The 17,590-nt window shown below is 38.2% G+C and overlaps 1 protein-coding gene across 1 annotated transcript; it reads right to left on the bottom strand.

The window, feature by feature from the left end:
* Positions 1-234: 234 nt before the first annotated feature.
* Positions 235-1,167, bottom strand: LOC130837319 (olfactory receptor 2T27-like). Its single transcript, XM_057710145.1, has one exon. The coding sequence runs from the start codon at positions 1,165-1,167 to the stop codon at positions 235-237; it is 933 nt and encodes a 310-aa protein (XP_057566128.1).
* Positions 1,168-17,590: the final 16,423 nt, after the last annotated feature.

Genomic DNA, 17,590 nt, shown 5'->3' with positions numbered 1-17,590 from the left:
CTTCCATCTATTTGCTACCAAAGCCCTTTCTCCAAATATTTCTATGAAAGCAACTCTTTACTGAACTTATTTTGTTCCAAACACAGTAAGTTACTGGTGGATTCAATAACCCATTCCTAAAACAATCTATCTTCCTAAATAGAAATTCTGTGTAGATGAAGAAAGATGCAAGCCAGGTACTTTGATTTCCACATTGAAACTTGTTTTATGGCAACGATATTTTTTAAACTATTTTCATATGAGGTTCTTCCTCAGGACCTTTCTCAGAGCCCCCACCACTTCCTTGTTCCTCAGGCTGTATATAATGGGGTTTAGCATGGGAGTGAGTATAGTATAGAACATGGAAAGACCTTGATCCAGTGCTGGGGTGTGGGAGGAGCCAGGTGTCATGTACACCACTATGCCTGGCCCCAGATAAAGACTCACCACAGTCAGGTGAGAAGAGCATGTGGCTAGGACTTTGCTCCTCCCCTCAGGAGAATTCATTCTGAGAACAGTGAGGAAGATTCGAATGTAGGAGGCCATTATGAGGCTAAAAGGGATGAGGATAAATATGATACTTACCACAAACACTACCATCTCATAATCTGATGTGTCCTCACAGGATAGCTTCAAGATGGCTGGCGTCTCACAGAAGAAGTGATTTATCTCCTTCAGACCACAGACAGGAAAATGCATGGTGTAGATGGTGTGAATTAGTGAATTTAGAGCACCCCCAGTCCATGATGTCACTGCCATTAGCAAGCAAACCTTAGAGTTCATGATGATTGTGTAATGCAGGGGTTTACAAACAGCCACAAATCGGTCATAGGACATGAGGGTTAGAAGGAGACACTCAGCACCACCTAGACTAAGGCAGAGGAACATTTGGATTCCACAGCCAATGAAAGAAATGCTGTGCTTTCCTAAAAAGTGGTTGATGACCATCTTAGGAACTGAGCTGGAGATGTAGAACAAGTCAATGAGGGAGAGCTGGCTGAGTAAGAAGTACATGGGAGTGTGGAGGTGGACATCCACCCAGATCAAGACGATGAGGATGAAGTTCCCTGTGAGGGCAATGAGATAGACCAGAAGGATGAGGTAGACCAGAAGGCTGGCATATTGGAACTCAGGGAAGAGGCCCAAGAGGATGAAATCTGTAGTAGATATGTTACTTCTTTTTGCCATATCTCAGCTTTCTCTGTGGCAACTGATGTGTTATGGGAGAAAAATATAGGTCATCTGTTAAAATCTTATGCCTAGTTACAATATGAACTAGACTAGTTTTTATTTTAGACTAGTTTTTTTCTATCCACTTTTTCTACATCTTAGCAGAGCAAAATGATATTTAAAACATTATAAGGAGCTTATGGGTGGTGAACATGTGGAGATTTGGGGAGAGTCATGCATGCAGACAGGGCATGGAACCTCCATGCCTCATCACATACACCATGCCCTACATGTTTCTTCCATGTAAATGTTCATATGCATGTTTTATCATATCCTTTTTGATAAATCAGAAATCCAGTAAAAAAAAAAAGTGAGGTTTGCAAATCTTTAACTTATTGTTTGATAAATAATAAATGCTGATCACTTTACTCCACTATTTAAAAATTGCTTCATATGTACACAGAGTACTTACCCAAGAATTAAAGACCCATTATTTGGAATTTCCTGGGACAGTGAGGCTCCATATTTTGGTTTCCTTTTAGTTGTTGACTTATCAATGGAACCATTTCCCCAAGTATCTCAAGTAGATATTCCTCTCTTCTGTCTATATTATCTCCTTTGTCAATATTTTATAGCCCCTGCAGGACCAACTACATATTTTACATGGCAAAATTAAAATGTGGTAACCTTTCTTCAAAAGTATTAAAAATTTCAAGACAGCAACATCAGAGAATTAAATCATTCACGGGACCCTCCTAAGTACAGGACAATATATAGCTGCATGAATGAAAACTGATCCTGATACCATGTGTTCAAGCTCTCAGAACAACATATTAAGCTGTCTATATTCTTCTGAGCTCATTTCTTTATTTCCAACACCTTCTTAAACACCTTCACCACATATCCTGCCAATACATCCAATTCACCAGGCCAAAATTGAACTCAACTCCCATCTCTTTCAACTTGATTATTTCAGCCATCACCTCTCCTCTAATACAAACATTCAGGCTTATAACCTTGAGACCACCTTTGATTATCTTTCCTTATATATTTAGCTACTAGGCCCAGCCATATGAAATTATCAGTATCTCTCAGACACTCCCCTCTTTTCCAAACCTATTATTTTGCTCAATTCTAAGTCTTTATTGCCCCTTCTCCTGATTGTCCAGTCTCCTTCTTCAAACCATAATCATCTTAAAGCATAGCTGTGATAGAGTCACTCTCCAGGGTAACTTTTGAAATGTTCTCCATAAGTTAGTAAGTCAGGCTCAGTGCTGCTATATTGGAATCTAAATGCTCAACAAATTTGTCCCTTATTTACCTGGCCATTTATTTATTTTTTTGTATTGCAATAAACTTTTTTCCCTTATAATAACTTAAATCACAATCTTATAAAGATCACATCTTTCCATCTCCATACATTTACTTAGGTAGTTGTCCTTTTACTTAGGCCAGCCTCCCTCCAGTAGAACCTGTATCAAATCTTTCTCATCATTTAACTTCCCAATAATGTCAGCACCTTTTTGAAGTCTTCTCAAAACTCTCTCCATTCCCTACCAAATAAAAAGTTTATCTCTTCTTCCTCTAACTTTTGCCAGCACATATTTCTCTCCTTCCAGTGGTACGTTACAGATTTTACTTTATCTTTTAAATATTTGATTCCCTTTGAATTTGCATCACTTGTAATAGAGAAGTAACTTTGATATATGTATTTGATAATCCCTACATATATCTTCATCAGTACAATTTTATAAGGTGGATCATAAAATGGATGAGTATGGGGAGAGAAAAAAGATGGAAGAGGAGTAAGACTTGGAGATCACCATCCTCCCCACAAATACATCAAAAATACATCTACTTGTGGAAAAGCTCCTAGGGGACACCTTCTGAATGCTGGCATGGGACCTCTGACCTCCAGAAAGGAAAGAAAATTCCCACATAGCTGAGTAGCACAAAAGAAAAAAAAGGAAGAAAAGAGATAAAGGAATCTTGAGGAGATGTGCCCTTTGGGAGGGAGCTGTTAAGGGGGAAGCTTCTACACACTGGGAAGCCCCCTCTCTGGCGGGGATTTACTGGGGAGGTTTGAAGTCCCCAGAGGAGAGAGCAACAACAGGTGTGCAGAGGACAGAGTGAAAAGATTCCCACACTGAGGATTCAGGCAGCACTCGCCAGCCAGAGACACTGGTCTGCTCACCAGCAGCAGCGGATGGGGGTCGGGGCTGGGCGCCGAGGCTTTGACTTCAGAGAACAGACACCAGGGAGAGAACTGAGGCTGGCTGTGAGAAAATGGCCTGGGGGAAAATGCACAACAGATAGCTGGGAGGGAGTTTAGGGGGAAGCCTGGGCCTGATGGAGAGGTAAGAGACCTTTGTTTTGGGGTGCTCAAGAGGAGCTTGCAGCATTATGAACTCACAGGCTGCAGAGCTGCCCCTGTGCCAGAACCACTCGCGACCTGCAGCTACTAAATCAAAACGCAGAGCCTGTAGCCCACTGCTGTGACTGTCAAGGGTCCTGTGTGCAAGGCAGGTCATTGGCCACAACTTCCCAGCAGCAGGTGCAGGCCCGCCAGCACCAGGGGTCCTGAGTTAGGGACCAGCTTCCCTGGGAGAGTTCATGGCACACCTAAGGCTCAAGCAGACCTTGGTGCTGCAAGCAATCCTGCAAATTTCAATTAGACTGCCATACCCCTCCCTCCCTCTGACCTGAATTTGCAAGTGAGCCCCAATCACCCTCTTTCACCCCCTCTTGCCTGGATGGGGAACCAACTCCTGAGAGCAGCCCACATTCTAAGAAGGAGCCAAAACCAAAACTGATCCCTGAGGACTGTAGGACCAAAGAAGAGAAAGGGAAACACCTGCAGGAGGAGCAGATTTAATACCCACAATAGGCTTGATAGACTCTGCATCTGTGCATCACCTGAATAGACGAGTGTTTCTACAATAGAGGCTGTAGACTTAGGGGGCAACGGTGGACTGTGTGGGCATATATATACAGAACTAATACCAGACTACAGTCTGAGGTCTCCACAGGCCTCTCCACAGCAGGTGCAGAGCCCTACCTAAAAGTATTGGAGGGCTTTCTGGTATGTTTGACTCATTCCTGATTTTATGTATGTGTTAGTTTAATCTTTACTGAGTAAATTTGTATGTTGGTTTGCAAATGGGTTTAATTACTCCCTTCTTTGTATTCTCTCTTTCTCTTTTCTTTGTTTTCTCTTCTGCATCTCTTTTCTTCTCTTTTTGCAAGTGCAAGTGTGCACACCTCCTTGTGTGACTTTGACTGTTTAGAGTTGCTTTTAACACTTGTCTTGGGGATTTGTCTGTCCTTTCCCTTTCTTCCTTTTTTTTTCTTTGTTTCTTTTCTCTCCAACTATCTCCTTTTTCTCCAGGCTGTGCAGCTTCAAGGGGTTGGTGCCCCAGCCAGGGGTCAGACCTGGACTTCTGAGGCAGCAGAGCTGAGTCCAGGATGTTGGACTACCAGAGAATTCCCAAACCCATGGAATATTAATCAGCAATTGCTCTCCCAGAGGTCTCATTCTCAACACTAAGATCCAAATCCAATCAAAGGCCAGCAAGCTCTAGTGCTGGATACCTCAAGCCGAACAACTAGTAAGATAGGAACATAACTCCATCCATTAGCAGACAGACAGCCTACAGTCATACTAAGGCCACAGACACAGTCAAACACACCAACAGATGTGGGCCTGCACATCAGAAGGATAAGATCCAGCTATACACACAAGAACACAAGCACCAGTCCGCCCCACCAAGAAGCCTACACAACCTAGTGGACAAATCCTCCCACTGAGGACAGAAAACAGAGGTATAAATAACTATAACCCTGCAGCCTAAGGAAAGAAGATGCCCAAAACAGTAAGTTAAACAAAATGAGAAAGCAGAAAAAGATGCAGCTGATGAAGGAACAAGGTAAAACCCCACAAGACCAGGAAGATGAAGATAAGATAGCCAGTTTATCTGAAAAAGAATTCAGAATAATGATAGTAAAGATGATCCAAGATTTCAGAAATAGTATTGAGGCACAAATGGATCAAATTAAGAAATGTTTAACAAGGAGCTGGAAGAACTAAAAAGCAAACAAACAGTGATGAACAACACAATAACTGAACCTAAAAATATTTTAGAAGAAATGCAGAGCAGAATAAATGAGACAGAAGAAAAGATAAGTTATCTGTAAGATAGAATGGTGGAAATAACTGACACAGAGCAGAAAAAAGAAAAAAGAATAAAAAGAACTGAGGAGAGTCTCAGAGACATCTGGGACAACATTAAATGTAAAAACACTTGAATTATAGGGGTCCCAGTAGAAGAAGAGAAAAAGAAACAGTCTGAGAAAATATTTGAAGAGATAATAGTGGAAAAATTCCCCAACATGGGAAAGGAAATAGTAAATCAAGTCCAAGAAGTGCAGAGAGTCCCATACAGAATAAACCCAAGCAGAAACACATCAAGGCACATATTAATCAAAGTAATGATATTTAAACACAAAGAAAGATATTAAAAGCAGCAAGAGAAAAGCAACAAATAACATGTAAGGGAAAACCCATAAGGATAACAGCTGATCTTTCTGCAGAAACTCTGCAGGCCAGAAGGGAGGGGCAGGATATATTGAAAGTCCTGAAAGAGAAAAAGCTACAGCCAAGAATACTCTACCCAGCAAGAACCTCATTCAGATTCAACAGAGAAATCAAAAGCTTTATAAATAAGCAAAAGTTAAGAGAATTCACCACCACCAAACCAGCCTTACAGCAACTGCTAAACGAACTTCTCTAGGCAGGAAACACAAGAGAAGGAAAAGACCTACAAAAACAAACCCAAAACAATTAAGAAAATGGTAATAGGAACATATATGTAAATAATTATCTTAAATGTAAATGGATTAAATGCTCCAACCAAAAGACACAGACTGGCTGAATGGATACAACAACAAGACCCTTATATATGCTGTCTACAAGAAACCCACTTCACACCAAGGGACACAAACAGACTGAACGTAAGGGGTTAGAAAAAGATGTTTCATGCAAATGGAAGTGAAAAGAAAGATGGAGTAGCAATACTCATATCAGACAATCTAGACTTTAAAGTAAAGATGATTACAAGAGACAAGGAAGGACACTACATAATGGTCAAGGGATCCATCCAAGAAGAAGATATAACAATTGTAAATATCTATGAATCCAACGTAGGAGAACCTCAATAAAAAAGGCTAATGCTAACAGCCATAAAAGGGGAAATGGACAGTAACACAATAATAGTAGGAGAGTTTAACACCACATTTACACCAATGGACAGATCATCCAAGCAGGAAACAAATACGGAAACATAAACTTTAAATGACACATTAGACCATCTCAATGTAATTGATATTTATGGCACATTCCATCCAAAAAGTATGCAATACACATTCTTCTCAAGTGCACACAGAACATTCTCCAGGATAGGTCACATCTTGTGTCACAAGTAAAACTTCAGTAAATTCAAGAAAATTGAAATCATATCAAGTGTCTTCCCTGACCACAACACCATGAGACTAGATATCAATTACAGGAAAAAAACTTGTAAAAAACTAAAAACACATGGAGGCTAAACAACATGCGATTAAAACACCAAGAAATCACTGAAGACATCAAAGAGGAAGTCGAAAAATACCTAGAAAAAAATGACAAAGAGAACACAATGACCCAAAACTTATGGGATTCAGCAAAAGCAGTTCTAAGATGGAAGTTTATAGCAATACAATCCTATCTCAAGAAACAAGAAAAATCTCCATTAAAAAACATAGCCTTACACCTAAAACAATTAGAGAAAGAAGAATAAAAAATTCCCAAAGGGATCAGAAGGAAAAAAAATCATAAAGATCAGATCAGAAATAATCAACAAAGAAATGAAGGAAATAACAAAGATCAATAAAACTAAAAGCTGGTTCTTTGCGAGGATAAGCAAAATTGATAAACCATTAGCCAGATTCATCAGGCAAAAGGGGAGAGGATGCAAATCAACAGAATTAGAAATGAAAAAAGGAGAAGAAACAATAGACACGGCAGAAATACAAAAGATCATGAGAGGTTACTAGAAGCAAATATATGCCAATAAATTGGATAAACTGAAAGAAATGGATAAATTCTTAGAAGAGTACAATCTTCCAAAACTGAAGAAGAATAAAATAGAAAATATGAACAGACCAATGACAAGCATGGAAATTAAGACTTTGATTAAAAATCTCCCAAAAAACAAAAGCCCAGGACCAGATGTCTTCACAGGTGAATTCTATCAAACATTTAGAGAAGAGCTAACACCTATCCTTCTCAAACTCTTGCAAAATATAGAAGGAGGCACACTCCCAAACTCATTCTATGAGGCCACCATCACAGTGATACCAAAACCAGGCAAAGATGTCACACAAAAAAAGACAATCACAGACCAATATCACTGATGAATATAGATACAAAAATCCTCAACAAAATACTAGCAAACAGAATCCAGAAGCACATTAAGAAGTTCATACACATGACCAAGTTGGATTTATCCCTGGAATGAAAGCATTCTTCAATATTTGCAAATCATTCAATGTGATACATCATATTAACAAATTGAAGGATAAAAGCCATATGATCATCTCAAGAGATGCAGAAAAAGCTTTTGACAAAATCTAATGTCCATTTATGATAAAAACTCTCCAGAAAGTGGACATACAAGGAAGTAACCTTAACACAATAAAAGCCAATATAACAAACCAACAGCCAACATCATTCTAAATGGTGAAAAACTGAAAGCATTCCCTCTAAGGACAGGCACAAGACAAGGGTGCCTACTCTCACCACTATTATTCAATACAGTTTTGGAAGTTTTAGCCACAGCAATCAGAGAAGAAAATGAAATAAAAGGAATCCAAATTGGAAAAGAAGAAGTAAAATTGTTGCTCTTTGCAGATGACATGATATTATACACGAAAAACCCTAAAGAAGTTACCAGAGAACTGCTAGCACTAATCAATAAATTTAGTAAAGTAGCAGGATACAATATTAATGCACAGGAATCTCTTGTATTCCTATATAGAAACAATGAAAGATCAGAAAGAGAAATTAAGGAAAGAATCCCATTTACCATTGCGACTAAAATAATAAAATACTTAGGAATAAACCTGCCTAAAGAGGCAAAAGATCTGTATGCAGAAAACTATAAGACACTGATGAAAGAAATCAAGGATGATACAAACAGATAGAGGGACATACCATGTTCTTGGATTGGAAGAATTGACATTTTGAAAATGACTATCCTACCCAAAGCAATTTACAGATTCAATGCAATCCCTATCAAATTACCAATGGCATTTTTCACAGAACTAGAAGAAGAAATTTTGTGATTTGTATGGAAATTCAAAAGACCCCAAATAGCCAAAGCAATCTTGAGAAGGAAAGATGGAGCTGGATGAATCAGGCTCCCTGATTTCAAAGTATACTACAAGGCTACAGTGATCAAGACAGTATGAAGGGAGTCCAACTCGAGGATGGAAGATGCCTTAGAGGACTGGGGCGGGGAGGGTGGGGGGACTCAAGGGGGGGGAGTCAAGGGAGGGAGGGAATATGGGGATATGTGTATAAAAACAGATGATTGAACTTGGTGTATCCCCAAAAAATAATTAAAAAAATGCAAAAAAAAAAAAAAAAAGACAGTGTGGTACTGGCACATAAACAGAAATAGAGATCAATGGAACAGAATAGAGAGCACAGAGATAAACCTATGCACATATGGGCACCTTATCTTTGACAAAAGAGGCAAGAATATACAATGGAGAAAAGACAGCCTCTTCCACAAGTGATGCTGGGAAAATTGGACAGCTACATGTAAAAGAATGAAATTAGAACACTTCCCTAATGCCATACAGAAAAATAAACTCAAAATGGATTAAAGAGCTAAATATAAGGCTGGACACTATAAAACTCTTAGAAGAGAACATAGACAGAACACTATGACATAAATCAAAGCAAGATCCTTTTTGACCCACCTCCTAGAATAATGGAAATAAAATAAAAAATAAACAAATGGGACCTAATGAAACTTAAAAGCTTTGCACAGTGAAAGAAACCATAATCAAGACAAGAAGACAGCCCTCAGAATGGGAGAAAAAATTTGCCAAAGAAGCAACGGATGAAGGATTAATCTCCAAAATATACAAACAGCTCATGCAGCTTAATATCAAAAAGGCAACTAACCCAATCCAAATATGGGCAGAAGAGCTAAATAAACATTTATCCAAAGAAGACATGCAGATGGCTAACAAACACATGAAAAGATGCTCAACATCACTAATCATTAGAGAAATGCAAGTCAAAGCCACAATGAGGTATCACCTCACACTGGTCAGAATGGCCATCATCAAAAAATCTAGAAATAATAAATGCTGGAGAGGGTGTGGAGAAAAGAGAATCTTTCTGCATTGTTGGTGGGAATACAAGTTGGTACAGCCACTATGGAAAACAGTTTGGAGCTTCCTTAAAAAACTAAAAATGGAACTACCATATGACCCAGTGATTCCACTCCTGGGCACATATCCAGAGAAAACCATAATCCAAAAAGAAATATGTACCACAATGTTCATTGCAGCACTATTTACAATAGCCAGGACATGGAAGCAATCTAAATGTCTATCAACGGATGAATGGGTAAAAAATGTGTCACATATATACAATGGAATATTACTCAGCCATAAAAAGGAATGAAATTGAGTTATCTGCAATGAGGTGGATGGATCTTGAGTCTGTCATACAGAGTGAAGTAAGCCAGAAAGAAAAAAAAATACTCTATGCTAACTCATATTTATGGAATCTAAAATAATGGTACTGATGAAGCCAGTGACAGGGCAAAAATAAAGATGGAGATGTAGAGAACCAACTTGAGGACATGGAATTGATGAAGGGGAAGCTGGATGAAGTGAGAGAGCAGCACTGACATATATAAACTAGCAAATGTAACATAGAAAGCTAGTGGGAAGCTGCTGCATAACACAGGGACATCAACTCGATGATGGATGATGACTTAGAGGGCTGGGATAGGAAGGATGGGAGGGAGTTGCAGGAGGGAGGGGTTATGGGGATATATGTATAAATACAGCTGATTCACTTTATTGTACAGCAAAAACTGACACAACAGTGTAAAGCAATTATATTCCAATACAGGGATTTAAAAAACTAAAATGGATCAGTGTATTAGAAAGTGTTGTAATACAGACATTTCAAGATTATTCTATCTTTGCTATTATTCATTTTGGAAACACATGAAAAATAAATATTTCTTTATGTTGAGAAACAGTGCTCAGGACTTATGTTTGCCTGCTGTCAGATATCATCCAAATCTAGAGAAAAATATTTCATCAAAAAATGGAGTTGAATAAGGATTGGGAGGAGAAGGAGAAGGAGGTAGAAATGGAGGTTAAGTAATTAAAATAGGAGGAGGAAGAAAAGGACATTAGAGAAATTAAAGGAGAAGGAGACATGTCAACTAAAATGATGTCCAGGTACTTTCCTGGTGGTCCGCTTGTTAAGACTCCACACTTCAATTGCAGAGGACAAGGGTTTGATCTCTGGTTGGGGAGCTGAGATCCCTCATGCCATGCAGCATGGCCAAAAAATAAAATGAAATAAAATGATGCCCAATTTTATTCTTTTGTGATACTGTCAGCACATACCATAGATATTAATACTATGAAAACTCCATTTTGTGGCCACTTTTGAGGCTTCTAAAGGATCTGGGTCCCTCTAATCACTTGTGAGCAATTATTTATGTGAATCAATCAAATTGTTTTTTATTTTAACACCTTATGGCTCTTGATCATAATCAAAGTAGAGTTTGTAAGAAATATTTTTCTTTTAATATGTGTGATAGTGAAATAGTTTTAGAGAATCTAAGAGATTTTCTCAGTCACAGAAAAAAATTGTTATAGTCACAGAGCACTTACTGTGACAAAATTTTACTACTAGTCATGACCCAATTTATACATTGTTTACCAAGAAATCTGAATTTTCTATGAAGGGAGGTAGAGATCATGCTTAGCTAGATAAATACATACACTCAAGTCTTCACATTGGGTGTGTGTTATTTTTCATTAGCTTAATTCCAATTGGCAACCTGGTTCCAAGCTCAGCAGTAGAACAGGACTAAACACTGGAATGCAGCCAGATCCTATTTCCAAAAGCAGTAGATATGATGTGCAGTTTGTGGACTTCTTTAGAACTAGAATGTGTATTTGAAAACAGTGGATATTTATCACCCACAAATATAAAGACAAGGAAGTCTCCTGCTCTTGGACCACTGCTTATTAATCGAGATTAATTCCTATTGGTCATTTTATACCATAGGAAAAGGAAAAAAGTGGGTGGGACACCTTAGAAATGGGGAATAAGGGAATAATGCAGTTGATGAGAGGGAGGAATAAGGAAGAAGAGGAGATAAATAATTGGGCTCTTAGCTGCAGCTCTCACTTTTTTCACAGCTACACCCACCACATTGCCCCCATCACCACCATTCTAAATCTTCAGCAACGACTTCAGGCAGAAACCGAAAAACAAACACTTCTACCTCTATTATCAGTGGCTTATGTGTTATCTCTGTAGAATCCTATGATAGTTATCACCCACCTGGCTGTTTCTGGAGGAAAACATGCTTAAAACTCTCCCCTGAACCTCATCAAGACCTAGGTTACTCTCCACTGGAGAAAAAGCAGAGTAGGGAGTGGGGCTGCTGCTTCTCACAATTCCATCTTGTACTTTAGAAAGAGACCTTGGAGCCTGTGCTCCACAAGACCTAATTGGAGCAGAGACTATATGGGATATAGGAAAATTCCAGTGATTGTAGAGTTCATCCAATTCAACATCCCATCAAATAATGTGATCTCTGCAACAACAGACCAGAAAGCAAATGTCAAGAATTAACTTACCAAGCATTAAGTAGTACCTAATAAAGATGCCACAAATATTCATTCAAGAAATAGGTTCATAGTATTAGCACTATCTTCACTTTTGATGATGTGAAACAGGGGCACAGAGAGGATATGTAAGTTCCCAACAGCTATCAGGGAGCAGAGTCAGGTTTCAAACCATGACTCTGAGCAGCTTTACAGCCAGGAACTTCTGCCTCTCAAATGCCATAGAGCTCAAGGATGTTTTCCTTCTTATAAATTGCTTTCACAGGGGCCCACAATGAGTAGGCACACCTGAGTACTGAAAAAAAGAATGGGGGATTGAGGTGCTGGAAAGCTGAAATGTGCTACAGGTTGATTAGAAATAGCACAGATATCAACAGTGATGTTGGGAGAGCAGAAAGAGGATGGTGCAGATGGACACAGCACTGAAGTGAGACAGGAAAAAATTGGAGAGATGTTTTTAATATTTTTTAATATTGCAGAAATATTGTTAAGGGGGCTTGATAGATGGCTGAAGGAAGGAATTATTGTGCCTGACAATATAATCAATAATTGCACAATATTTATAAAGAAGTTAACAGCTTTCAAGTAGTCCTTCATAATATACTACTATTCTCATCTTTTTTCAAATTTAATTTCTATCTATGTATCTGTCTCCACAACTAGTCCATGAGTTTCTTGAGTGCTGTGACCATGTCTCATTTATCTTGATAACCTCCACATTTAATGTTGTGTTGAACACAGAAAGTGCTAGTAAATGACTGAAGAATGAATAATCCACAACTCTATGAAGAAAATAATATTATCTCTACTTTTCAGAAAAATAAACTGATGTTGAATGACTGAGATTTGCCCAAGTTTTCACAAGTATATGACATATCCTGAGTGCCTAGTCTCTCATGTCAGGATTCATGTTTCATTTCTATTTCCAGAACACTGAACAGGTAATGAGAACACCAGGAGTGTAGCTGAAGGTTTCTTTGTGCTGGCAAGGTGACCTCTCATGAATCGTTTGTTGCTGTGGGGTAAAATATAACATGGGAAACAGGCAAGCTAAATGGTCTCCATATCCTTTTAGAGCTTTAATCATGAAAATGCTCTAGTGGAGGTAAAAAAGTGGCAGGATTTCTTTTTTTCTTTTGGTAAGGGTTTAGCTACTTAGAGGAAGGGCTGAATTTTAAGTACAGGTTGATTGACTATTGTCACAGTCATTCATATAATTCTACCTCTATTCCCAAGCCCTGACTCAATCGTCTGTGTCCAATGATTGGAATTCCATGCATCACAAAATGCTTATAATGACTAGAAAATGCCAAGAAAATGACCAACCTCAGGAGATTGTTCTAAGTTGATAACCTCTTAAGCTTTTTCAAGTGCAGCAGATCTTTTTTCCTTGTAAATGATGGTTTTCAGAATTTTGTTCAGTGGGTGTTGACTATTCTCGTAAAGAGACACCTTGCATCTTTAAGGAATGAAAACACACATATCTAATGTGATATTGATAGAGATTAACACATCTTCACTTTCATCGGTTCACTGGCTTAGGCCTGAGGCCAGTTTATGACTCCAAAATAAACTGTGGGTTAAATATGATCTGGGTTTGAAGAAAACCAAATGATGTATTTCATAAAAGGAAGCAAACCTCCCTGATTCTGGTAACTTAATAGTGCTTAGGGACTCATTTAATTTGCCCTGTGGGATTTCTGTCCTTTCACTTTAATTAACAGGATAGTACACTTGCCTGAGATTTCAGAACTTCTCAAAGGTATATCCAAAAGAAAACAACTGCTTTTTTCCCCACAGGACTCTGGAAGATGTGTACAATATCACTTCCCTTGGGACACTAAGCCTGCTGTCATCTTCAAGTTTCCCTAGGGATTTTTTCCTTGCTAATGACTAGAAGACCTATGAATTCCCTTAATGCATTGTGAAATTAGCTTTATAAACATATGCTTTTTTCTCATGAAAATCAAAAGTCAGTATGGTGAAAATGTACAACTATGGGATAACAAGAATAAATCCTGGAACAAGAGGGCAGACAGCAGTATCAAGCAGTATCAGCAGTATTTCATTGTGTGGAACTGAAAACCACAGCTGCAGAAGGAAAGAAAAAATGAAAAAGCAGAGGACTTTGTATCAGATGAAGGGATAGGATAAAACCCCAGAAAAACAACTAAATGAAGAGGAGATTGGCACCCTTCCAGAAAAAGAATTCAGAATAATGATGGTGAAGATGATCCAGCACTTTGAAAAAAGACTGGATACAAAGATCGAAAATTTTACCAAAGACCTAGAAGAATTAAAGAACAAACAAACAGAGATATGCAACACAACTGGTAAGAATAAAACCTGGGTATTCCCTGGTGGTCCAGTGTTTAAGAGTCCATGCTCCCAATGCAAGGGGCCCACGTTCGATCCCCAGTCAGGTAACTAGATCCCATATGCCACAACTAAAAGAGCCTACATGCCACAATGAAGATCCTATACATGGAAATAAAGATCCTGTGTGTGGTAACTAGGACTTGGTGCAACTAACTAACTAACTAAATCCCTTTAAAGAAGTTGCTCCCAAGAGAAGATATTCTAGGAGTATGGTGACTCAAATCTTATTCTTCAGAAATAATGTCACATTTACCCAAAACCTATTGAAATCTGCATTTAGATAGACTCAGGCATCAATCTCAGTTGATTCAAAACTAAACTAATGACCTTTCCCTTTAAAGCTATTCCTTTTTATCCATTTGTGATATAGTCTTTTAGACTAATGCCACAATCAGAGCAACTACTCAAACAACAACAAAAAGCTGCCTCATCAGTTTTTTTTTTTAAATTAATTTGCTTTAACAGTTTTGTTGAGTTGCAATTGATGTACAACAAACTGTACATATTAAAGCTTTACAGCTATCAAGAGAGTGAACATACACACCACTCCCAAACCCCCAGAAGTTTCATCCTGTCCCAGCATCATCAGGTCCTTGTGTTGCTTCCTGTCTGCCCTGTTCAGCAAACACTAATTCATTATCTGTAATTAAAGAGTACTTTCCAATTTGAAAATTTTAAATAAATAGATAAATAGAATCACAGACTATGTACTTCTTTTATTTGATTCTTTTCACTCAGCATAATTATTTTGAGATTTGTCCTTGTTGCATGTACCAGTAGTTAGTTCCTTTTTATTGCTGAGTAGGATTCCATGGCAAAATATACCACAGTATGCTTATCCATTCATCTGTTGATGGATATATGAGTTGTTTCCAGTTTGGGGCTATTACAGCTAAAGCTGTGATATAAGCTTTTTGAGAAATTAATGCTTTTTCCCCAACAAAATTGTTAGACAGTACAATAAAAATGTATTTTTTCTGATCATATGGTTTTATTTCTCTTGGGTAAACATATAAGAGTGGAATGGCTGGATCATATATGTCTTCTGAAGAGCAGAACTTTTTAATTTTGATAAAGTCTAATTTATTAGCTTGTTATTTTATGAATTGTGCTTTTAATGTTATAACTGAGAGATCTTTGCCAAACTCAAGACCACAAAAGTATTCTCCTCTGCTTCATCCTGGAAGTTTTACAGTTTTAGACTGTATGTCTATGATCCATTTTGAGTTACTTTTTGTATATGATACAAATATGGATGAAAGTTCACTTTTTCCAGGTGTTCCAGCACCATTTATTGAAAATGCCTTTTCCGTTTTCCACTCTTACTCAAGAAAACTCACAGGACAAAATGTCAGTGCTTTCAAATCCATTGTTTATTGATGATAAAGGAATACAATACCATAACCATATTAAAATAAGATATGCATCACAGCCAACAGCTGCCTCAAAGCAATGGGTACAGATAGGCCAGGTGCAAACTCCAATTATCCACAGGATGCACTTACTAACTTAGATCAGATATCATTGACAGGGGCATGAAATATCTCAGAACTAGGGAGCTCAAAATGGGATCTCTATTGGGGTTTCCTATATCCCACTTGTCATTGGGACATATTCTTGCTACACAGCCATCCCCAACAAATGAACCCTCTGGGAGTCTCATGCATTGCAAACCATTGTTCTCAATGTTACAAATAAGCAATGCTGACAAGGTGGTGAAAACCACATCCAACTGACACCTGTATACAAAACGACACTACTCATGGAATGTTTCACACCACCTTGATTGAGGACCAGTGCCATACAGGTACATTTCTTATTTCAGTAGGATAGCTCAGGCTAATTCCAGGTCCGATGAAATTCACAGGCACAAAACAATCCCAACTCTGTCAGGCCTGCTTCTGTCTTCACTCTCTCCTGCATGGATTTATTAGTCAGCCCCACTTGTGCCTTGGTCAAGACCTTGTCATTCCTATAAGGGCAAGGACTAGGGTAAAACATTCACATAAAACTCAAAATTTAAGGGATGCCAAAGAGCTCAGTAATCAAGTTCTGACATTTAATGCAATATTCTTAAAAATCTAAATTAATGCTAAAAATCAATGATGACTCAATTTCATTCCTTTTTATGGCTGTGTCATCCATCATGGATGATGTGGATGGACATAGAGTCTGTCACACAGAGCAAAGTAAGCCAGAAAGAGAAAAACAAATACTGTATGCTAACTCATATATATGGAATCTAAAAAAATGGTACTGATGAATCCAGTGGCAGGTCAAGAATAAAGATGCAGTTGTAGAAAATGGACTTGAGGACATGGGGTGGGGGGTGAGTGGAAGCTGGGATGAAGTGAAAGAGTAGCATTGACATATATACACTATCAAATGTAAAATAGATAGCTAGTGGGAAGCTGTTGCATAACACAGTGAGATCAACTCAATGATGGGTGATGACATAGAGGGCTGGGATACGGGTGGTGGGAGGGAGTCACGGAAGGGAGTGGATATGGGGATATATGTATAAATACAGATGATTCACTTTGTTGTACAGCAAAAACTGGCACAACAATGTAAAGCAATTATATTCCAATAAAGAGCTTTAAAAAAATCAATGATGAACAAAATATACAAATTTTAAGTAAATACAGAATCTGACCCTAAACTTGTATGACTCTTCCTCACCCATTTCACCTTAATCCTGGCCATAACTCCAATAAAAGAATTCAAAAACAGGCACTGACCTGCAGGCAATAGTTTACTAATTTTATTTTGTTTAAATATTGGTTTAAAAGAATATTTATCTTGATTCCTGAGTTTCTAATGTGTCCTTATACTTTGCACCTGAAGTAAGTGTCTCAGTTAACTCACCTTGTCCTGGCCCTGATATCTTCAAGATTCTCCAGATTCATCCCTCTCAAGTCAACCTCTATGTACCAGAATATTCAGTCAGTCTTATCTCTTTCCCACTGAAAATCCCTCAAATTACTCTCAGATACTGCTGATGGGAGTATGAATTGGTACAGCCATGTTGGAAAACAGTTTGGCACTATCTTCCTTTTTCAAATTTTATATTGGAGTATATTTGACTTAGAATGTTTTGTTAGCTTCAGGTGTGCAGCAAAGT

This window comes from Hippopotamus amphibius, chromosome 15 (assembly GCF_030028045.1).
Source record: "Hippopotamus amphibius kiboko isolate mHipAmp2 chromosome 15, mHipAmp2.hap2, whole genome shotgun sequence".
Classification (NCBI taxonomy): Eukaryota; Metazoa; Chordata; class Mammalia; order Artiodactyla; family Hippopotamidae; genus Hippopotamus; species Hippopotamus amphibius.
Note: the sequence above shows the minus strand (reverse complement) of the source record. Positions and strands in the feature narration are given on the sequence as shown.